This window comes from Callorhinus ursinus, unplaced genomic scaffold, assembly GCF_003265705.2.
Source record: "Callorhinus ursinus isolate GAN/ISIS: 27379988/994484 unplaced genomic scaffold, GSC_fseal_2.0 scaffold61, whole genome shotgun sequence".
Lineage (NCBI taxonomy): Eukaryota > Metazoa > Chordata > Mammalia > Carnivora > Otariidae > Callorhinus > Callorhinus ursinus.
This window is the reverse complement of record NW_027397123.1, coordinates 3,813,040-3,834,593: the sequence shown is the minus strand read 5'-3', so window position 1 is coordinate 3,834,593 and position 21,554 is coordinate 3,813,040. Positions and strand designations below refer to the sequence as shown.

The 21,554-nt window shown below is 59.9% G+C and overlaps 2 protein-coding genes across 5 annotated transcripts; one reads left to right on the top strand and one right to left on the bottom strand.

Annotated features, from left to right (window-relative positions):
- Positions 1 to 300: 300 nt before the first annotated feature.
- On the top strand, positions 301 to 12,907 carry ARHGAP33 (Rho GTPase activating protein 33). Its single transcript, XM_025854410.2, has 23 exons — positions 301 to 437; positions 1,174 to 1,279; positions 2,372 to 2,469; positions 2,549 to 2,633; positions 2,982 to 3,062; positions 3,167 to 3,304; positions 3,734 to 3,826; positions 4,352 to 4,474; positions 4,563 to 4,640; positions 4,724 to 4,790; positions 4,875 to 4,934; positions 5,033 to 5,185; positions 5,269 to 5,371; positions 6,256 to 6,400; positions 6,479 to 6,561; positions 6,643 to 6,750; positions 8,061 to 8,206; positions 8,846 to 8,999; positions 9,084 to 9,229; positions 9,313 to 9,387; positions 10,466 to 11,146; positions 11,239 to 11,630; positions 11,733 to 12,907. Exons 2-23 carry the CDS (start codon positions 1,253 to 1,255, stop codon positions 12,516 to 12,518), a joined length of 3,822 nt encoding a protein of 1,273 aa, XP_025710195.1. The 5' UTR covers positions 301 to 437; positions 1,174 to 1,252; the 3' UTR covers positions 12,519 to 12,907.
- Positions 12,908 to 12,979: 72 nt separating this feature from the next.
- LOC112810722 (inactive serine/threonine-protein kinase TEX14-like) lies at positions 12,980 to 20,528 on the bottom strand. 4 transcript variants are annotated; one of them, XM_073885248.1, is made up of 16 exons: positions 20,481 to 20,528; positions 19,574 to 19,755; positions 17,137 to 17,251; positions 16,587 to 16,752; positions 16,353 to 16,507; positions 16,211 to 16,271; positions 16,010 to 16,134; positions 15,782 to 15,874; positions 15,007 to 15,342; positions 14,746 to 14,903; positions 14,476 to 14,669; positions 14,320 to 14,392; positions 14,148 to 14,236; positions 13,836 to 14,009; positions 13,264 to 13,313; positions 12,980 to 13,158 (listed from the first exon to the last, which is right to left on the bottom strand). In XM_073885248.1, the coding sequence occupies exons 2-16, from the start codon at positions 19,704 to 19,706 to the stop codon at positions 13,065 to 13,067; spliced, it is 2,016 nt and encodes a 671-aa protein (XP_073741349.1). In that variant the 5' UTR covers positions 19,707 to 19,755; positions 20,481 to 20,528; the 3' UTR covers positions 12,980 to 13,064. The 4 variants fall into 4 exon arrangements, with proteins under 4 accessions (XP_073741349.1, XP_073741350.1, XP_073741351.1 ...); XM_073885249.1 differs by lacking the exon at positions 20,481 to 20,528 and having other exon boundaries at positions 19,574 to 19,783; XM_073885250.1 differs by lacking the exons at positions 16,353 to 16,507; positions 16,587 to 16,752.
- Between the last annotated feature and the right edge of the window lie 1,026 nt (positions 20,529 to 21,554).

Below are 21,554 nucleotides of genomic sequence, written 5' to 3'. Positions count from 1 at the left end.
GGGACGGCCCACGGCTTAGTGTTAGAAGTGTTGGAAGCAAAGCATAAAGAACCTAGGGGTGTGTCTCAGGAGGGTAATAACAGCCAATGAAAAGCAGTCATGGGCGCGGCGCTGTCAAACTTCGCGGGGCGGGACCGAAGAGACCGAGCCAGGGATGGGACCGAAGCCTTAAGCCAATGAAAACCCGCCGGGTGGGCGGGGCGTCGTCCTAAGGCCAAGGGTGGAGCCAATGAGAAGCGGCGCCGCGTCCCCGCTGCCCCCGCCTCCGTGGGGCGCGCGCCGGAGCCACGGGCAGCCGTTAGGGGCGGGGCCTGCAGCCGCCCGCGCGCGGCTCGCGCCCTCCCCTTTGTGTCGCCATGGCGGCGGCAGCGGCGACGAGGACGACGAGCGAAGGATCGAGCGCGGCCGGCGCCTGAGGAGCCTACGCTACCATGGTGGTGAGGGGCCCACGCGGCCGTCAGTCCGTCCGCGTGTCAGTCTGTCCGCGCGCGGCCCCGCCCCGCGCGCCCCGCCCCCCGCCCCCCCCCAGCCCCCGGCCCGCGCCGCCCCCCCCCCCCCGTCCAGATCCCTCTCGTCCCCCCGGCCGGGTCTTGGGCCCGAGCCCTTACCCCGGCCCCGCCCCCTCAGTGTGCATCCCCTTCCACGCCCTGGAAGGAGGTGACAGTGGCCGAGGACCCAGGCTTGGGGGGGGGATGGGCTAGCCCCGGGAAGGACCCGCACCCCCAAGTGTTCCCCCCCCACCCAGGGACCTGCTGAAGCTTCCCGGGTCCTTCGCCAGCCCCCATCCCACAGCCATCCTCAGCGTCTTCTCCCAATCTCCACCCCTCCCTGGCTAGCCCCCTCCCCCTCCTACCACCAGCCCCTTTCGCGTTCTTGAGCCCCACCCCCACCCGGCTCCATCCTCAGCCTGACCCTTTTCTTCTCATTCTCACTCCGTTCTGCTCCCTCTCAATCAACCCTTCCCACCCCCTCCTATCAGCCTGAACCTCAGCCTCTCCAGCATCTCCCCTCTTCTTACTCCACCCCAACCCCAAGCCAGCAGTGTACCTCTCACTGGATCCTTGGGTCCTTCTCCATCTTCTTGTCCTCACCCTCCCTCCGCACCATCTCCCTTTCCCACCATGCGGCTCCTGCTCATTCATCCATTCATTCCCTCATTCGCTCACTTAACAGACATTCCCTGATACCTCCTGGCAGACCCCATGTTCCAGACGCAAAGAGATTCACCTCCCGTCCTGCCTTGGGGAGCTTCATGGGCTGGAGAGGGACAGAACCGAGGGTGAGACCCAAGGATGAACCTGAGGTTGCAGGGATGTGAAGGAGGGAGAGGCTAGAGCCCAGCCTGGGAAATCCCGATCTGGCAGCTGGTTATTTTATGCATCAGATTTTCCCGGGCTCCTGCTGTGTGACAGGGCACTGGGACCCAGAGAAGAATCAGGCACAGCCTTACCTGTGAGGAGCATCAGTTCTGTGCCCAGCTCCGTGCTGGGTCCCTGATCCTGGGGAAGTCACAGTCCAATGGGGGAGAGGGACTTGTCACCAGTGAGATCTCGGAGTGCTCAGGGCTGGGCTGGGAGAACCTCAGGTGATAGAGGAGTCTCGAAGAGGAGGCTGACACAGCCTGGGTCAGGGAGAACTTCCAAGAGGAGGGAATGAGAGATGAGACCTGAGGGATGAGGAGGAGGGAACCTACCGAAAGGATGGGGAAGAGTGTTCCATGCAGAGGGAACCTTTGCAAAGGCCCTAGGAGGAAATGAGAAGATGGTGCTTTTTTTGGACTCTTAGAAGTTTTGAGAGCTCTGAGAGTGGAGGCCGTGGGGGGAAGGTGGGGCTGGAGAGGTAAACAGGACCTGAGAATTCAGACTTTATCTTGAAGAGAACAGGGAGCCACTGAAGGTCTGTGATCTATGGAGAGACAGGCAGATATGTGTGGTATGAAAATTATACTGGCGCTGGCTGTGAAGAAGCTAGCAGGAGAGGAGAGGTTGGAAGCAGGAAGATTGATAAGATGGGAGCTGTGATTGTCCAGACATGAGTAAAAGGTGTGGAGAGGAGCACAGGGGAGATGACTATACTCCGCAGGGGCTAAAGGAGGGCTTTAGACAGGGAGCCGTGCTACCAGCATGTGCTCTCCCTGCCTCACCTTCAGGCTCGGCTCTTCCAGCCCCTACCCCAGACCACACACGAAGAAGCAGGCCTACCCTTAGTTGCCGTCACACCGCCCCCTCCCCAGACCTACCCTTCTGCTCCATGCTTAGGGCAGCCTGTGGAGCAATTCGGGCCTCTGGGCCCAGGCTCACAGATAACAATGCTCCCGTTGTCTCTCTGCTCCCATCTCTGGAGGCCTCTGATTCTTCTTTCTGCTCTACAGGCTCGCAGCACTGACAGCCTGGATGGCCCAGGGGAGGGCTCAGTGCAGCCCTTGCCCCACACTGGGGGGCCCAGTGTGAAGGGGAAGCCTGGGAAAAGGTGAGAGGTGAGGGTGAGGCTCAGCTTAGGAGGGGGGCCAAACACAGGAGCCACCAGTGATGTGTCACCTGTCCCCCAGGCTCTCGGCTCCTCGAGGTCCCTTCCCTCGGCTGGCTGACTGTGCCCATTTCCATTACGAGAATGTTGACTTTGGCCATATTCAGGTAGGAGGGCTTTGCACCCAGGCGGGAAGGTGCGATCTTACCCAACCCCGAAGCCCTATCAGCCACTGTACCCCTGAAACCTACCTCAGGGACAACTGAGCGGTCCGTGGCAGGAGCTGCAGGGTGGAAGGGGAGAACGGCTCATTCATTCATCCCTTCCTTTCTTTATTCATTCACCTAACTTTTTGTTAGGTGTCTGCTCTGTGCCAGGACCCTGTACTCTGACTGACACCCCTTAGGGAGGCCCAGGCAGGGGACACAGATCCATCTCTAGATAGTGCCAACCTGGAAAGGTCAGGACTGGACAAAAGTGAGGCCCTTAACCTGGGCCGTTGTTTCCCTCTACAGCTCCTGCTGTCTCCAGAGCGCGAAGGCCCCAGCTTCTCTGGAGAGAATGAGCTGGTGTTTGGGGTGCAGGTGACCTGTCAGGTGAGGCCACCCGTCTCCTCATCTGGCCTGACAGGCGGGTCTTCATGGTTCGCAGCTCAGTGTAATGGGCCTACTGCTCATTTCTGTCCCTCCTGATCCCACAGGGCCGTTCCTGGCCAGTCCTCCGAAGTTATGATGACTTCCGATCCCTGGATGCCCACCTACACCGGTGCATATTCGACAGGAGGTTCTCCTGCCTCCCAGAGCTTCCCCCACCCCCAGAGGGTGCCAGGGCTGCCCAGGTAAACTGCTTATTGTCTCAGCCCCCACCTCACCTATGGTGTGTCCTCATGAGCAATGTGTGAAGCCATCAAGAGAGGATAGTGAAATATTTAAACACTGGTATGGCCCAGGTTCCAACCAGTCGGAATGGAGAGGCCCAGAATGAAACTGCAGCAGGGAGGCTCCTTTCAGTTTTAGGAGCATGAGGCATTCCAGGGGATTCGGTGGGAGAGTCAGCACGGCCCAGACCAGTGGGGGCCCACAGGAGCTCGGCATGGCCCGTTTACTAATTGGTATGGATATATTTCAGTGCTTACCAGTGGAGAAGCACCCATGCATTCAGGCTGAATTTCAGCCCTGCCCAGAGGTGAGCTAGGGCAGTATAAGAGGGCAGCGAACTCTCTCAAGGTCCCCTCACAAAAGCCCCCCCTCCGACAACCTGCCCTCAGATGCTGGTACCACTGCTGCTGCAATACCTGGAGACCCTGTCAGGCCTGGTGGACAGTAACCTCAACTGTGGGCCTGTGCTCACCTGGATGGAGGTGGGCCCGGGAAGGGGGGCTTGGAGTTGGGAGTGAGCGAGGGCTGTCTGAGGAGCGAGAACCAGTCTGAGAGTGTGTGTGGGCACAGGGAAGAAACAAGCCAGAGTGGAGGAGGCTCTGGTATTTCAGGGTCTGTGTGGGCACATGCCTGTGAGAGAGAATGAGTGTGCGTGTGCGTGTGTGTGTGTGAGCAGGCACTGGACTGTGGGGATGTGAGGATTTCAAGATATATCAGTTAGAAATAGGTCTGACTATAATTCCTAGAACACCTGGCCAACAGTGGCTCAAACCAGTAGGTTTTCAGATAGCAAATGTGCAGTGTCTGCTATGGGGGATGAGGGTGCAGGGGTGCCCTGGGACATGAGAGGGAAAGAGGGGCTTTGTTGGGCAAGAATTGAGGTGTTTGACCAATAGCTCTGACTGACTGAGGCTCTTCGGTAGGGGACAGGCAGTGGCCCCCACCGGGCAAAGAGGAACGCTCTCTGCCTTTATTAATCCCCTCCCTCTGGCCTCTCCCCATCTCAGCTGGACAACCACGGCCGGCGACTGCTCCTCAGTGAGGAGGCTTCCCTTAACATCCCTGCGGTGGCCGCTGCGCACGTAATCAAACGGTACACAGCCCAGGCACCAGATGAGCTGTCCTTCGAGGTGAGGCTATGGGGAAGCAGACTCCAGCGGGGCTCCCCACTTCCCCTGTCCCTTCTGACCCTCCCTCCAATTACCTTCCCGCTCCCAGGTAGGAGACATTGTCTCTGTGATCGACATGCCACCCACTGAGGATCGGAGCTGGTGGCGGGGCAAACGAGGCTTCCAGGTGAACCTTGCTTGGGTGCACGGGTAGGCCAGGGCACCGTGCCAGCTAGGGTGGCCTACTCACTGACCCCAAACCCTCCTCAGGTCGGTTTCTTCCCCAGTGAGTGTGTGGAACTGTTCACAGAGCGGCCTGGTCCAGGACTAAAGGGGGGTAAGTGCCAGGGGGCAAAATGGGGAGGCCTCCCTGCATCCTTTGCCTGTCATCCACTCTTTCCACCCATTGTTCACCCCACAGATGCCGATGGTCCCCCGTGCGGTGTCCCAACGCCCCAGGGTGTCTCCTCTCTGACCTCAGGTAATGGGAACAAGAGGCCAGGCCCCTGCCCACCCCCCACCCCACCATAAAGACCAGTGGCTGCACTGACCTTCTATGGCCTGCCTTTACTCCCACAGCTGTGCCCCGGCCACGTGGGAAGCTGGCTGGCCTCCTCCGAACCTTCATGCGCTCCCGCCCTTCTCGGCAGCGGCTGCGGCAGCGGGGCATCCTGCGGCAGAGGGTGTTTGGCTGTGACCTTGGAGAGCACCTCAGCAATTCAGGCCAGGATGGTGAGGCCTCATGTCCACCGGCCCAGCCCACTCCTCCCACCCTGTTGCAGCCTGCCCAGACCTGAGCCCCTGCTTTCTCCCAGTGCCCCAGGTACTTCGCTGCTGCTCTGAGTTTATTGAGGCCCACGGGGTGGTGGATGGAATCTACCGGCTCTCAGGAGTGTCATCCAACATCCAGAGGCTACGGTGAGGGCCCTCCACCAAGCCCTTCCTTCTGCAAACACTTACTGAGCATCAGCTCTATCCCAGGCCCTGTGCCGTGTGCTGGGACAGAGTTATCCGGGTGGGGGCGGATCATGATAAGTTGGGGGGGGGGAATTGCAGTTTTAAATAAGGTGGGCAGGGAAGGCCGCCTGGGGGAGAGCCTGCTGTGGAGGAGGTGAGGGTGCTGGCTGTGTGGACGTCCTGGGATGAGCTTTCACCATGGTAGGACAGTTAGTGCAAGGGAAAGGCAGCAGGAGTTCATGTCCCAGAAGCAAACGGGCCTTTCGGATGCTGTTAGGATTTTCCTTTTACTCAGAGTAAGGGGGTAACCACAGGAGGGTCTGAGCTGAGGAGGCACAGCATGAAGAACAGTCTAAGGTGGGGAGCAGTGAGGCATGAGCACTGGGGCTAAGAGGTGTGAGGTGACAGTGCGGAGCCTGGGGCTCTGAGAGACAAGGCACGAGGTCACATGAGAGGGCGTTTACCCAAGAGCAGTGGGACACCATCAGAGAGTTTTGAGCAGGGGCTGCTGGGATTTTGGCCACATCTTCCAGTGACCTCTTGAAGCCAGAAAGACAGCGTTGTGGAAGGAGCGTGTGTGGTCATGCTCTGTGTCCAGATGGCCTCGGGTAGCGGCAAGCGGGAGCGTCTGCCACCTGGGCCTCAGTGTCCTCCCCTGTAAAATGGGGCACGCTCGTTGGGGCACGCAGAGTTGTTGGGGGGTTCCGTAAGGTTCTGCCTCTGAAAAGCCCAGCACGGGAAGAGAGTTGCATCCGTGTGTGGATGCTTTGGGAGGTGGAGGAAGAACATGGCCAGGTGGGTCAGCTCTGACCCGATCTTTCTTCTCCTTGACCTGGTGGCCTCAGGCATGAGTTCGACAGCGAGAGGATCCCTGAACTGTCCGGCCCCGCCTTCCTGCAGGACATCCACAGCGTGTCCTCCCTCTGCAAGCTCTACTTCCGGGAACTGCCGAACCCCTTGCTCACGTACCAGCTCTATGGGAAGTTCAGTGTGAGTAAGGGAGCTGGCAAAGTTGGAGGGTGCCGGGATGCTCGGCCCAGCCCCTGTCACACCTGTGCATTATCTCAGGAAGCCATGTCGGTGCCCGGGGAGGAGGAGCGCCTGGTGCGAGTCCACGACGTCATCCAGCAGCTGCCCCCGCCTCACTACAGGTAAGCCACAAGGGGCGGGGAAGGCCTGTGGTGGGGTCCCAAGGGAGCTGAGCCTTAGGTGTCCTCCTCTCCCGCCCCCAGGACCCTGGAGTACCTGCTGAGGCACCTGGCCCGCATGGCGAGACACAGTGCCAACACCAGCATGCATGCCCGCAACCTGGCCATTGTCTGGGCACCCAACCTACTACGGTAAGCTGGCAGCTCACCAGCCTGCCCCCCTCAGCTTCCTTCCACGGGCTGGGCCTCAAATCTGCCCCATGCTTCCCACCCAGAGCCCACCCACCCAACTTTTGTTCTCTGATTCATTTCATTCAACACATATTTCTTAAGGACTCCCTGGGTGCCAGCTCTTGTTCTCAGCACCAGGATCCAGTAATGAGCAGGATCCCGTGCTGCTAGGCTCACATTTTCATGGGGGAGATGGACAATGAGCTATCGATAAGAAAAATAGGGATTATGGTCTGATGGTGATGAGTACTAAGGAGAAAGATTACAAAGCAGGGAAGGGAGATGCACGGGGTCATGGCATTTTGAAATTTTTAGAGTGGCAGGGGAGGCTTCCGTAGGAAGTCTTCCTGAGGCCAGTAGCAGCGTGAGCCCCAGAGGATTTGGTGGTGACCAAGACAGGAGAGCTCTCTGTCCTAAATAAAAGAGGTGGTCCGTGAGATGGTGGGTATAAGAACTCTTAGGACAAAGAAAAAAAGAGAGAGAAGGAAGCTTACAATTTTAAAGAAAGTGGGTGGGGAAGACTCCATTGAGGAGGTAACATTTGAGTCAAGACCTGCAGGAGGTGAGGTGGGGACCCATGTGGATATCTGGGGAGGAGCAGACCAGGCCGAGGGAATGCAAGTGCCAATGTCTGGAGGCTGGAAAGGCGCCTGCTGTGCTGGAGGACCAGCAGGGAGGCCGGTGTGGCTGGAGCAAGTGAGCAAGTGGGTGAGCGGTTGAGGGGGAGGAGATGATGACGTCAGAGAGGTGACAGGGGACCAGCCAGAGGAGTGACTTACAGGTCGTGGGTCATGGTGAGGACTTCGCTTCTGCCAGGAGAGAGGTGCAGCCAGGGGAGGGCTCTGAGCCAGCAGGGCCCTGACTGGGCATGGGAGCAGACTGCAGGGGAGCAGGACAGACAGGGAGCCCAGGGAGGAGCTGCTGTGATGTCTCTGAGTGGGAGGGTGGAGGCTGCACCACGGTGGGGACAGTGGGGGAGAAGAGTTTAGAATCTGGAGAGATTTTTGTGGGTGGAGCAGACGGGGATTGCTGAGAGACAGGATGTAGGAGTGAGGGAAAGAGAGGGATCAGGAACAACACCTGGAGGTGTCTGGCCTGAGCACTGACTGAGATGGGGAAGGCAGGGAGGGAGGGGGCTTGGGGAAAGGTTGAGAACCCAATTCTGGATGTGATCACTTTGGTAAGGTCAGAGGTGTTCCCCACCGTGCCTAGCTGGAACCCGCCAGCTGGGGCTCAAAGCACCTGGCCTCCCTCCCCCTCCTCCCATCCAGGTCCATGGAACTGGAGTCTGTGGGGCTGGGTGGGGCTGCAGCCTTCAGGGAGGTACGGGTGCAGTCTGTGGTGGTGGAATTCCTGCTCACCCACGTGGATGTCCTGTTCAGCGACACCTTCACTTCTGCTGGTCTCGACCCTGCAGGTATGCCCATCCCACCCCCTGATATCCTGGCTACTGCCCCCTCATTGTTAGGGCTGCAGTGGGAGGGCAGGTGGGCTCCCAGCCCTATCCCTACCCCACTGAAGCTGGACCTCCCTCCTGGCTCCTTGAGGACCCCGCCCCCGCCTCTCCCTCCCCTCCCCCCCCTTCTCATTTCAGCTCCTACGCTCAGGATCCCCACTTCTTGGCCCGGACATCGTTCTTCCTTCACCCCTTGTAGCTCCTGGGGGCTCTTGGGGCCATGGGTCCACCAGGGAGGAGGTGGGAGGTCCCCAGACTTGACCCCGCCCCGGCCCCCCCCAGACTCCCCGCCCTACCCCGGACCCCAGCCCAATCAGGATTCAGCACGTCGGAGGGCCCACGGGCCCGAGGTAACTGAAGCCAGAGCCGCTGCCCTCGCTGGCTGCCGGGAGCTGCCTCCTCATCAGCTCGTTCTGCCTCACTCCTCCTCCTCACCTGCCTGCTGCCCACCCATTCCCGCCTGATCCGCCCTGGCCCCCTGCCTTGCCAGCCCGGGTGGGCACGCTGCGGGGCCGGGGCTTGGGCTGTAGCGCTTGGCTTTGCCTGTGGCCTTGAGCGGCCCCCCCGAGCTGACAGCTGCCCCCTTTCCCAACTCCCTAGGCCGCTGCCTCCTCCCCAGGCCCAAGTCCCTTGCGGGCAGCGGCCCCTCCACTCGCCTGCTGACGCTGGAGGAAGCCCAGGCTCGGACCCAGGGCCGGCTGGGGACTCCCACCGAGCCCACCACTCCCAAGGCCCCAGCTTCACCTGTGGAAAGGTGAGTGGGATGCTGGGGGAGCACAGGGCCAGCCTGGAGGCCCCAGATCCTCAGACTGCCTCCTGTGTCTCACGCAAACCCCAGGAGGAAAGGGGAGAGAGGCGAGAAACCGCGAAAGCCAGGCGGAAGCAGTTGGAAGACCTTCTTTGCCCTGGGCCGGGGCCCCAGCATCCCCCGGAAGAAGCCTCTACCCTGGCTGGGGGGCACCCGTGCCCCACCGCCACCTTCAGGTCAGAGGCGGCAGTGAGTGGGGGGCGGGGCTGGGAGGGGAGGCACTCTGGAGTGCCTGTGACCATTCCGCCTCTCCCCGCAGGCGGCCGACCTGACACAGTCACCCTGAGATCTGCCAAAAGTGAGGAGTCTCTGTCATCACAGGCCAGCGGGGCTGGTGAGCGCCGGGTGGCTCATGCCTGGGCCCCGGTGGGGCTGGGAGGGCTGGCGGCCCTGAGATGGCCTCTAAACGTACTTCAGATTTGCGGGCTTGGGGTTGTTTGTTTGGTTTTTTAGTTCCTAATCTGGACACGAGGTACCATTGATGTGTTAGATAAAGCATCACCCTTGGTTTATGGTGTACTGTGATCGTTGGTCCAGGCAGGGTCCTTTCAGGCTTTTATTCATTCCTTTTGAAAAGAAATCTAAATAATAAAACGAACATCCATGAACCCACTGGCCAGAACTTTTTAAAAAGACACCACTCTCTTACCTGCAAGCTCCTCCCCTCTCCCCATCTGCTGCCTGCTCACCAGAGGCGTCCCCTAGAGTTGACGGGCAGCATCCCCTTGCTCTAAGGTTTTATCACCTACAGGCCTCTGCGTAAATAACATATGGCACAGTCCTAGCTGTTTTGAAACTTTAAAGGTCTCCTAAGAAAGGGGGGGGGATGGTGCTGGATGTGGAACTTGACTTTCTGCTCACTGCCACCCACGTGGCTGAGTGTAGCTCAGGCTCGTTCCTCTTGGCTGCTCTCTGGTATCCATGTGTGGCTCTCCCATCCAGAGTCGCTTGTCCATCCTACTTCCGAGGGGCCTGGGGGCTCTGGTGAGCACTCCCTGCGCGCCCACACTCTGGAGAGCGCTCCCAGCCCCTGGGAGCCGAGGGGCACGCTGTAGGCCATGCTCACGGTCAACCTTACGTGACAAGGCCAGATCGCTTTCCCAAAAACGGTTGCCCTGATCTGCACTCCCAACAGTGAGAGCCTGGGAGGTCCCGCTGGTCTGCTCACCGGCCGTGTTGTTGTCCGACGTCAGTCTTGCCTTTGGGTGTAGAATGATTCTCATCTTTCCTTTCTCACTGTGAGTCTGGACAGCAAATCCCTGGATTCCCAGCCACTGTGACCCTATATCCAGGGAAGCGCCTCTTCGTGTAACTTCCCCCGCCTCACCCGTGGGGACTGTACCCTGTCCTCACTGCTGTATGCGTGTGTAAAGTTCCCGCCCCTCTCACACCTAACTGCCCCCCCCTTCCAGGCCTCCAGAGGCTGCATAGGCTCCGGCGACCCCACTCCAGCAGCGATGCTTTCCCTGTGGGCCCAGCACCTGCTGGCTCCTGCGAGAGCCTGTCCGAGTCCTCCTCCTCCTCCTCCGAGTCCGAGTCCTCCTCCGAGTCCTCCGAGTCCTCTGGGTCCTCAGCAGCTGGGCTGGGGGCGCTCTCTGGCTCCCCCTCACACCGAACCTCAGCCTGGTTAGATGATGGTGACGAGCTGGACTTCAGCCCACCCCGCTGCCTGGAGGGGCTCCGGGGGCTCGACTTCGATCCCCTTACGTTTCGCTGCAGCAGCCCCACACCAGGGGACCCGGCGCCACCCGCCAGCCCGGCGCCGCCAGCCCCTGCCTCCGCCTTCCCACCCAGGGTGACCCCCCGGGCCCTCTCGCCCCGAGGGGCCGCCAGCCCTGCCTCGCCCACTGCCCTGGACATCTCAGAGCCCCTGGCTGTATCAGTGCCACCTGCTGTCCTGGAGCTGCTGGGGGCCGGGGCAACGCCTGCCTCAGTCACCCCAACGCCGGCCCTCAGCCCCAGCCCAGGCCTACGGCCCCATCTCATCCCCTTGCTGCTGCGCGGAGCCGAGGCCCGGCTGAGTGACACCTGCCAGCAGGAGATCTGCAGCAAGCTGGCGCTGCCTGGTCCCCGGGGAGCCCAGGGCCAGCCTGGTGAGTCTTGCTCAGCCCACCCCATGCCCTTACAGACCCTGAAGCTGCACCCAAGACCTGGCTGACTCCTCTTTCCACTCCTCTTTCTGTAGGTCCTGGTATGGATTCACCGCTCCTGCCCCCACCGCTGTCCCTCCTGCGCCCTGGGGGGGCTCCACCCCCACCCCCCAAGAACCCAGCACGCCTCATGGCCCTGGCCCTGGCTGAGCGGGCTCAGCAGGTGGCCCAGAGACAGAACCAACAAGAGCATGGGAGCACCCCTTCTGCTCCCCACTCCCCTTTCCACCGCTCACTGTCACTGGAGGTGAGCGGTGAGCCCCCAGGGACCTCAGGGGTTGGGCCGGCCCCCAACTCCCTAGGCCACCCAGGTGCCTGGGTTCCTGGACCCCCACCCTCCCTGCCAAGGCAACAAAGTGACGGGAGCCTGGTGAGGAGCCAGCGGCCCCCAGGGACCTCAAGGCGGGGACTCAGAGGCCCTGCCCAGGTCAGTGCCCAGCTCAGGAGAGGTGGCGGGGGGTGGGGGCGCAGGGGGTGTGGGGATTAGCCAGAGATGGCAGCTCAGTTCCTGTATTCTGTCCCCCCACAGGTTCCTACTCCCGGCTTCTTCTCTTCAGCCCCTCGGGAGTGCCTGCCGCCCTTCCTTGGGGTCCCCAAACCAGGCTTGTACCCCCTGGGTTCCCCATCCTTCCAGCCCAGCTCCCCAGCCCCAGTCTGGAGGAGCCCCTTAGGTCCCCCTGCACCACTTGACAGGGGAGAGAACCTGTACTACGAAATCGAGACAGGTGAGGGAACCCCGTACTCTGGCCCCACGAGGTCTTGGAGTCCCTTTCGCTCTATGCCCCCAGATAGGCTCAATGCCTCATATGGCCTGCTTGGCCAATCGCCACCACTCCACAGGTCCCCCGACTTCCTGCTCAGCTACCCACCACCCCCTTCTTGCTTTCCCCATGACCACCTTGGCTACTCAGCCCCCCAGCATCCCGCCAGGCGCCCTACCCGGCCCGAGCCCCTCTACGTTAATCTAGCTCTGGGGCCCCGGGGTCCCTCACCTGCCTCTTCCTGCTCCTCCTCTCCTCCTGCCCACCCCCGGAGCCGTTCAGATCCTGGCCCCCCAGTCCCCCGCCTACCCCAGAAACAGCGGGCCCCCTGGGGCCCCCACACCCCTCACAGGGTGCCTGCGCCCTGGGGCCCTCCAGAGCCTCTCCTGCTGTACAGGGCAGCCCCACCAGCCTATGGGAGGGGGGGCGAGCACCACCGAGGGTCCTTGTACAGGAATGGGGGGCAAGGAAGGGAGGGGGCTGGTCCCCCACCCCCCTACCCCACTCCCAGCTGGTCCCTCCACTCTGAGGGTCAGACCCGAAGCTACTGCTGAGCCACAGCCAGGAGAGAGACCTTCCTCCCTTCCCTTCGCCCTCACTGATCTTGGACCCATCTAATCGCTTGTTTTGTATTTTCTTGAGCTCCCGACACCTACCCCAGGTTTCTAACTTTGTAACTTGTTTCTGATGTGGGTCCCTAACCTGTTATGGCTTCCCTACCCTGGGCCGAAAGGCACACCCATCCCCCCACCACCCTCCTGTCCCCGGGGGCTCTCGCACAAATCTGAGGGCTAGGCTGACACCCTGTCTTCCCTCTCCCTCCAGGAGCCCCCAGCTTGTCCTGACCTGTGCACAGGGGGGTGGGGAACAGCTCCTGCCCATCTCCCCCCACACCCCCCACTAAACCATCTGACAAAATTAATGAATAAAAACCGTGAAAATACGGGTGCTAGTGTCATGCTGGGGCCAGACTCAGGGAACAAAGAGGCAGAGACAGCTGGGTTACTTTATCACTTTATCACTTCAGCAAGTGCTGCGTGGGAAGTCACTCCTGGGAGGCTCTGAGGGGCGGTGTCTGCAGAGAGGCAGTCACGGGTACTCTAAGAAACGGTGCCAGGAGCTGGGTCGACGCTGGGCTTGTCTCCGAGTTGTCCACCTTGCAGCTCTGCTGTGATCTCCTCCAGGAGGTCCATCCTGGGAAGCAGTGGGATAGGGGTGGAGCCAGGGTCACCGCAGGGATGAGGAAGGGACGGCGGGGGGCGGGGGGGCGGTGTGTGGGCAGCAGGGCCCATTTCTTACTTCTGCAGGCTGGAGAAGAGACCTCCTCCGATCAGCTCAGGACTGGACTCCTGTAGGAGAAGAAGGCTGGAGCTGCCAGCCAGTAGCCATGGAGCTCGGGATGGGCCTTGGCCGGGGGTGGGGGTGGGGGGGCAGGAGACAGGCTCGGGGTCCTCTGTCTCACCCACCCTCGTGGCCTTCCCTGCCAGCAGCCTCCAGGGTGTGAGAGGCCTCCCTGTGGGTCAGCAGGCAGGGAGTGGGCTCACAGGGCAGGGGCTCCAGCAGGGCGGCCCTGTGTGTGTGTGCCGCTGCAGCCCCTGCAGGGCTGGCATCTTGGCTGAGTTCCTCTCAAACCGCTCCACAGAACCCTGGGTCCCCAGCAGGGAGGCTGAGTCCCGCAGCCTGGAGTGCAGGGCAGGGCCCTGGGGGAAGGCGGGTTCGTCAGGGGGCACGGGTCAGTGAGAGGACAGTTGGGAGGTCCCTGGTCAAAGGAGAAGCAGCCAGGGAAACTGGGGTTGGTGACAACTGGGGTGAGGGGTCACAGTTTAACAAACGGACGGTCTGGTCACACAGGGCCCTGGGGGGATCCATACTGTCGAGCTGGGCTCCAGACAGCGGTGCAGGCTGACCCGGCCTGCGGGGCTGGAGCCTGGGTAGAGGCTGGGGCCAGGAGTCAGTCTGCTGCCTAGAGTCAAGCTGCTGCCAGAGTCCCAGGCTGGGGCCCTCTGGACTCTGCTGCGGCCTGTGACCTCAGGAGTCTTCAGGGCCTGCAGACACAACGGCAGGAGGTGGCATGGGCTCCCTTGGTCCCCCAGATCCCTGCTCTGGCTCCTGCTGTCCCCATCCCTGTCCCTCCGGTGGCCCGCAGCTCCCTTGGTCCCCCAGATCCCTGCTCTGGCTCCTACCTGGCATGGGGAGGGGCCTAGGGACATCAAAGGGGGCACAGGCCTGGGTGCAGACTTGGCTCTGGGAACCACCTCACAGTACAGTGTCTCTGGGGGGACAGACCAGTTGGTTGGAATGGGGGGAGGAGAGCTGCGCTCAGCACTGGCTACCACCCGCTCCGTGCCCTCTAACCTGGTAGGAAACCCTGAGACACGGGGCACCGCGCACTCCAGTGCATCGGGGAGCTCACCTCAGGAGCTGGGTCCTGTGGAAAGGAGGCTGAGTATGCGACGTGGGTCCTGCCTAAGGTTCCATGGCTACCACCCACCCGGCCAACCCGTCCCATACCTGGGCCATGGCCTCCCGCAGCAGGTATCGAGTGTTCTGCAGGCTGCCCCAGCGGTCGGCGGGCCCTAGGCCCAGCCCAGCCTGAACCAGGGCCTGGTAGGGGGCCGGCACCAGGGGATCCAGGGCCGGGCTCTCACCTGCCTCCAATTTAGCCTTCACCTCAGGCCCCTTTCTCCCAGCCCAGGGCAGCTCTCCTGTGAGGAAGCATGACTGGGGGACCCAACCCGAAGGGCGACCTCAGCAGGGCAGGGTGTAGGATCACTCACTGACCGGTGAACACCTCCTGGGCCAGGATGCAAAAGCTGTAGAGATCTGAGGTGGCAGCAGGCATGTCCCCGCAGATGAGCTCAAGTGGCAGCCATGGGTACAGTTCAGGAGGCGGGGGCAGCCCCGGGCCTGGGCCTCCCCGGGAGCAGCCCTGCTGTGGCCTATGGAGGCCGGGGCGGGGGGTGGGGGGGTGGGGGGGGGTGCTGGTGAGCCAGCAGCCACTGGACAGGGATACAGGGGCAGGCAGGGGAGGCGGGCACTCACCTGGGCTGCAGCCAGCGTTGGTGCAGGGGGCGCCCGTGCTCCAGGCTGCCCACCTTGGCCAGGCCTGGCCGTACTAGCTGCACTGCATGAGAGCTAAGGCCGCCATGAGCGCGCCAGCGGGCCTGCAGGAACAGCAGGGCCTCCAGCACTTGTAGAAGTAGGTGGCCGGGCGACAGGCCCGGCACGGTGCAGGGCCCTCCCGGACTCGGGCCGCGGGGGTGCAGCACCACGTGCAGGGAGCCCAGCCACACGGGTTCGAAGAGAAGGCACAGCCCTGACAGGTCGGCCGAGGGGCTCAGTGCCATCAGCAGCAACAGGTTGGGGTGGTGCAGGGTGCTGGGCGGGAGGAGAGCGGGCCACTCACAAGGAGGCCCCGACCCGCTTGGTGGGGGCTGCTCCTGGGCACAGATCAGCACGTGCCAGGGGTTGACGATCTGCACCAGCCACCAGACAGACGAGAAACTGAGACCTGGCTCACAGGGCCAGCATCCAGTTCATACTGCATCCGGGGTACCCCTCTCTACGCCCAGCCACCTCTCTGTGGCCCGTAATACAGAGCACACAGCCCTGGGACCCACTTTACAGAGGGGAGGAGGGGTGGTCACTCCAGTAAGAGGGCTCCATGCCAGGTGCTGGCCCAGAGGTGAAGACTGCAACCGTGGCCACTGCCAAACTCCCTGGCCTCCTGTTTACGAGACACTGGAGTCCGGAGGGCAGGTGGGAGACCGGTCTGGGGGACTGGGCCAGCCTGGGGGCAAGGCTGGGGGCGGCGTACCTGCAGTGCTGAAGGTCAGCCAACAGCACATCTGGCTGAGTTCCAGGTGCCTTCAGCTGCCGAGCTGTCACGGGGTGGCCCTTCCACAGGAGGCTAGAGAATGGGGAGGGGAAAAGAGCACAGGTCTGAAATGGGGGGGGTCTTCCTATGAGGGAAGGAGGAGAGCTGGACACCTCCCAGACTCCGCTGGACAGCTAGGCAGGGGGTGTGGGAGGGGCTCTCTCTCACTTGGCCATGAGGGTGTGGGAGCTGCTCTCGTAGGTGCGGTCGGGCTCGCCCTGGGCTGGCAGCAGCTCCTTGGGGTCCGCGAGGGGTATGCCTGTTACCAGCCCCAGTGGCCACAGGCTGCTCAGCTGGGGATGGGGAGTGGGACTATGAGGCACAAAGCGGACAGGGGTGTTCCCTGCTCCCCCAACTTCTCCCGCTTACCTGGCCAAACCCCAAGGCTGGGATTTGGGAGGGTCTTCTGCTGTGCTCTGGCCTCGGTGCCCTGGGTCAAACGGAAGGCCAGGGGTAAGTCTAGGGCAGCTGGGGGTGGTGGCTGACTGGGCTTCAGGCTGGGGGTGGTTACCTGTCCGCATGCACCAGCCGCGGCAAGGACAGAGAGCCACACGGGCTGTGTCTAGAGCTGGCCTGCAACTGGCCCAGGGATGCATTGGCTGCCAACTCACCGCCATGCGCTAGTGCCGATATGTGGGCTCGGCATAGCTCTAACAGCTCCAGCACCTGGATGGGGGCCGTGTGCAGTGAGGCAGGTGCGGGTGCTGGCTCTATATGCCCCCACCCCACCTGGGCCACTGCTCACCTCCCAGCTCTGCTTGGCACCACCCTGCTCTGCCCAGTCCCGAGGCGTGCGACCCTGCTGGTCATGCAAACGCAGGTCACCCCCCGCCTGGAGCAGGTGCAGCATCACCAGACTGCGGCCCGAGAAGGCGCCTGCGTGCACAGGTGTGCTGCCATCGAGGCAGCGGCTGTATCAGAACAATGAGGACAGAAATGTATTAGGAAAGGGGCGGAACGGGGACAAGGGGTGGCGGGATGAGAGGAGTCACGGTGAACATGGGAGGTGGACATCGGGACAGGAGGGGTCGCTTGGGGACACAGCGGGGTCTTTGAGAGGTGAGAGTCTCATTGTGAGCATGACAGTAACCAGGAGAATGGGAGTAGTCCCTGGAGGACAAGGAGGGGTTAATCCAGAGAACAAGGGGGAAGATCACTGGGCATGGAAGGGTCATCAGGATGGAAAGGTGTCATGAGGGAGTGGTCTCTGGGGAGGAAAGCCCTGGCTCTCAGGCTCTCTGGGGTTCTGACCCAGACCCCTGGGAGCGTGGGGGCACCGCCTTCGGTCCACTCACTGGTTGGGGTTGGCGCCAAAGGTCAGCAAGAGCTGCACGGCAGAGCTGTGGCCCAGCAGTGCCGAGAGGAAGAGCCCCGTCTGCCCAGCAGAGTTCTCACCATCCACCTGGACAACTGAGGGGCAGCAAGGCTTAGGACTGTTCCTGCCCTTTACTCCAGAGGCAGAGGTCCCGGGGACTGCTATGCAACGCCTCTGCCAATTCCCAGTCCCCGCAGTCCTTCCTTGCCTGGGTGACCCTCAACTCCAGATTCTATCTGTATGTCCTGAACCCCCACCCTCCAACCACTGGGGACTCTGCTCAGAATCTGTCTCAACACAGTGCTCACCATTAATAAGTCTACAGAGTTGCCACAAGGGGTGACATCCACCTGCCATGCTGCCACCCATCTGCCACCCCAGAAGTGTCAAAAATCACACAAAGGTACCCAGGGGCCGGGGGGGAAGTGGACTTCTCAGGGACCTCAGCTGACAGGAGCCTCGTGCACTGTCCAAAGCTGGCAGCCTCCACCCAGCTCTACTTCAGTGAATCTATACAGGTCCCACGTGGCTAGCATCCAGTTCTTCAAGAAAAGCAAACTCTTTGGATTTTATCAGGAAATCTCTCAAGTTTATTTTTGAATACTGCTTCTAAGAGCCGAATCCAAGTAGCAATCTCCTCTGCACCTCCACTTATGCCAATCTCTTCCCCCCCCCTCATTCTGCTCAGATCCCCTTCCTAACCCCTCCTCTCCATACCCATTACCCTGAATTCTTCTTCCTCTAGGCCCTTCCTATCTCCCTACTGAGGGCAAATGCAGGGCAAATGCATGGTGTCTTTGTCCTTGCGCTATGTCCTAGGCAGATATGGCGAAAACCAATCATGTGCTTGGCCCAACCCAGCTTGGTCTCTGTCACAAAATCTCTCCAAATGTGGTCCTTTAGGAACATCTGAATATCACAACTACTGCACCCTATTTTATCCAGTAGCCCACTGTTTTTTGCAATGGCATCCTAACTGGTTTTCTGCATTTGTCTTGCCCTGCAAAAGGACCTTCTTAAAACACAAATCACTGCATGATATAGATAATCATTACAATGGTAATCATTTCATTTCACGTATAGATAATCCTATACAAGTTGTTCCAAAAGCAAAAAAAAAAAAAAAGAGAGAGAGAGAGAGAGAGAGAGAGGGCAAGGCTCCTTTTATGAGGCTAGTATGACCTTAATTCCAAAGTCAGGTACATTTCCAGAACCAAAAATGAAATGTTTCACTTCCATTTATGGTCATATATGCTAACCCCCTAAAGAGATTAAAAGGGATTATCCAATTGATTTATTCCCAGAAATCAAGGACGATTCAACATAAGAAAATCAATCAATGTAGGAAAACACATTCATGGACTAAAGAACAAAGATCACATCTGGCTCAGTAAATACAGAAAAAGCACCTGATAAAATTCAAAACTTCCATAAGAGACTCTTAATGACAGAGAACAAACTGAGGGTTGATGGAGGGAGGTGGGTGGGGGATGGGCTAAATGGGAGATGGTTATTAAGGAAGGCACTTGTTATGATGAGCACTGGGTGGTATAGGTAAGTGATGAATGACTAAATTAAATAAATAAAAATAAAATTCAATACTTACTTATGACTGACGGGGGCAAATACCTCAAAAAGCGAAGACTAAACAGGAACTTCCTCACTTTATAAAAATTATATACCAAAACCCAAGAGCACCCACAATACTTAATGCAGAAATACAGATTAATTCCCTTTAATATCAAGAACAAGTTAAGAGATATCCATTGACAACAAGGTTTGGGGGCTTGGGGGTTCTGGCCAACACCTCACAGGAGAAAAAAAAAAGCTGAAAGGGCCGAGACCAAACTGTCACCATCTGTGGGTAACAAAAGTAAAAGAATTCAAAAACTACAACTATTAGAATTCAGAAAGTAGCCAGAAACACAATCGACTTAGAGAAATCGATGAAAAATGGAAATTGTAAATTAGATGTTAATTTCCTGCCTACAGCTCCAATGGCTTCCCTCCCCACACACAGAACAAAATATAACAGAACTCACCCACTACTTCAGAGGCCCTTTCCTGTCTGGATGGAGCTGCTGCCTCTTAGGCTTCAGCCCTCTCTCTGAGTCCCCTCCCCCACTGCTGCTACTTAACAGTTTGACTTCAAGGCCTTTGCAGTGGCTCTGTCTCCCTGGGGTGGGGGTGTGGTTTGCATGACCGGCTCCTATAAAGCCACCCTTCTTGGTGTAGGTACTTCATCTTCACCACTCTCTTAAATTCTCATGATAGATTTCATTCACAATGACCCAGAAGGTCGTCCCTAAATCCCCGTCATAGACGACAGAGGCTGGTACACCACAGGCGCCTGGTACACAACTGTTGAGCGTGTAGAAGTCCCACCTTCTACACGGCCTCTTGAGCTGGCCCCTCACCTCTCCGCAGGAGCCGCGTGAGGCCCCAGCCTGGGCCCCTGGCCATCGCCAGGCGATGCAGTCGTCCCACCTGGGTTTCTGGATCCCTAACAGAGCCCAGCTCCACGGGGAAACGAGAGCGCAGGGAGGGCATCTGTGGGCTCCAGCCGCTCAGCTCCTGGGCACGGATCACCTAGGGGTGTCTCATGAGGGAGGAGGAAGTAAACAGAGGACCTCTTTATTACCTGGGGGTAATAAAAACAGAGCTGGCTGGGAGTCCTGGAGAGCCGAGTGAGAAAGGGAGGGGACTATCAGGAGGAATCTGCTCCGCTGTTCAGGTGTTTGAATGAGAAAAGGGGTGGGATCTGGGAGAACGACAGCCCGGCAGGTCTGGGGTCTAAGGGAGTCTGAGGGCTGGGCATTCTTTCTGGGGGGGGGGGGGGGGTGTAAGGGCTCCAGGGATAGGATCTGAGTTGAGGAAAGGAGACTAGTGGTTTAGGAAAAGGGTCTGGTGGAAGACGGGCCTGAGGGTTGGCCTGAGAAGGGGTAGAGTCTCCAGGCTTGGGCGAGGGGGTGGAAGGGAGGAGAGCAGTCAGGGCAGGGGCTGAGGCCCTGAAGCAGGCTCTGCGGACTGAGACAGGGTGTGAGGGTTGGGGACACGGACTGAGGTCCAGGGAAGCCTCTGGGCGCTGGGGTGGGGTCTATGGGCTACTGGAGGAGACTGAGGAAGGAGGGGGAAGGAGGACGTGTCTGTGGGCTGGGAGCCGGAGTCTCATAAGGGGTAGGGTCCGCCGGACACCAGGGGTGGGAAGGAGCGGGGAGTATGCGGGAAGGGGGCGGTCTGGGGGTGGGGCCTAGCCTGAGAGCCCAGTAAGCTCTAGGAAGATTCTGGGGCCTAGGCCCCAGCCCAGGGGGTCTTTCCACCTACCGTTTAGCTCCCACAGTGATCGCCACGTGACCGCCACGTGACCCAGGCAGGCGCTTGCTCCCACGGCTGAGCGGGAATGAGGGGCGCATGCGCATCAGTGGCTTGCGCTTGCGCAGTAGCCCCCCTCCTCTGAGAGGCGCCCTTCCGGCGCTGAGGTGATGCAAAAGAAGAGAAAGCCATATCCACCTTCGAGGTACGTGTTATCCCCGTTACGCCTGCCCCAGGACTTGTTTGAGGTGGTGGGCGCTTCCTGATCCCTGTCCTTGGCTGTCTTCTTCCCACGCTTCTTACCACCACCACGGGCTGTCTCTTTTCCCTAACCCCAGCGTCATCTCTTTGCCCCAAACCTGGGGCCCCACAGTGTCCTGGACACCTCGCCCTGGAAATCCTCTGAGACCCTCCCATCCACTGAGTCCCACACTTGTAGTATCTCCCCCAAACTGCATTTCCTCCCAATCGCCATCTCAGGGTACCCCCTCTTCAAGCCAGAGCCCTGGGCCTCGCCCTTCAGTGTCTCCCTCCCATCCAGCCTCTCAGCCCGAGGGCCCATCCACTCAGCCTCTAGATTGTCCTTCCCACCAGCCGCCTCCACCGTTTGTTACAGCCCTGCCATGCTCCAGCTACCTGCAGGGATTTCTTACTTCAGCTTCCCTTGGGCTCCCAGCCTGTCTCCCCACTCTGGTACACTCACTGCATGGTAGCCAGGGGACTCTTTACTAAAGCCAAACCTGACTCTGTCCCTCCCTTGCTAGAAACTCTCCTGACTCCCCAGGGCCCTTGGGACAGAGTCCAGGCCCTGAGATCTGGCATCAAAGATGGCATTGTCAGGCTTGCCTACCTTTTCATCCCTGTCTTCCCACTCCCTAGTCTGTTTCAAACTTTTCTGTCTATGCGCACGCCCTTGCCTTTGAATGCTCTTCTCAGTATTCCTTTGGTTATCCTTATGAATTCTCTGGGAAGCCCTCTTGATCACCAGGTGTCTCCCCTTGATCCACCAGGCTGTCACTGTCTAAGATAGGTCTGTCTACCCCTACTGGACTAAGCCCTGTGAAGCAGGGCCTGCGGTTGTCTTTG

What these genes read in the sequence shown, in the direction of transcription:
- LOC112810722 (XM_073885248.1), bottom strand. Translation starts at nt 19,706, where the DNA reads ATGCCCTCCCTGCGCTCTCGTTTCCCCGTGGAGCTGGGCTCTGTTAGG. An exon ending in CAGCCTTGGGGTTTGGCCAG is followed by an intron (nt 16,135 to 16,210) that starts GTAAGCGGGAGA and finishes CCCCATCCCCAG; the next exon opens with CTGAGCAGCCTGTGGCCACT. An exon ending in TGCGGGAGGCCATGGCCCAG is followed by an intron (nt 14,393 to 14,475) that starts GTATGGGACGGG and finishes TCCTTTCCACAG; the next exon opens with GACCCAGCTCCTGAGGTGAG.
- ARHGAP33 (XM_025854410.2), top strand. Translation starts at nt 1,253, where the DNA reads ATGGGCTGGAGAGGGACAGAACCGAGG. An exon ending in GGAGAGGGACAGAACCGAGG is followed by an intron (nt 1,280 to 2,371) that starts GTGAGACCCAAG and finishes TCTGCTCTACAG; the next exon opens with GCTCGCAGCACTGACAGCCT. An exon ending in CAGCAATTCAGGCCAGGATG is followed by an intron (nt 5,186 to 5,268) that starts GTGAGGCCTCAT and finishes GCTTTCTCCCAG; the next exon opens with TGCCCCAGGTACTTCGCTGC.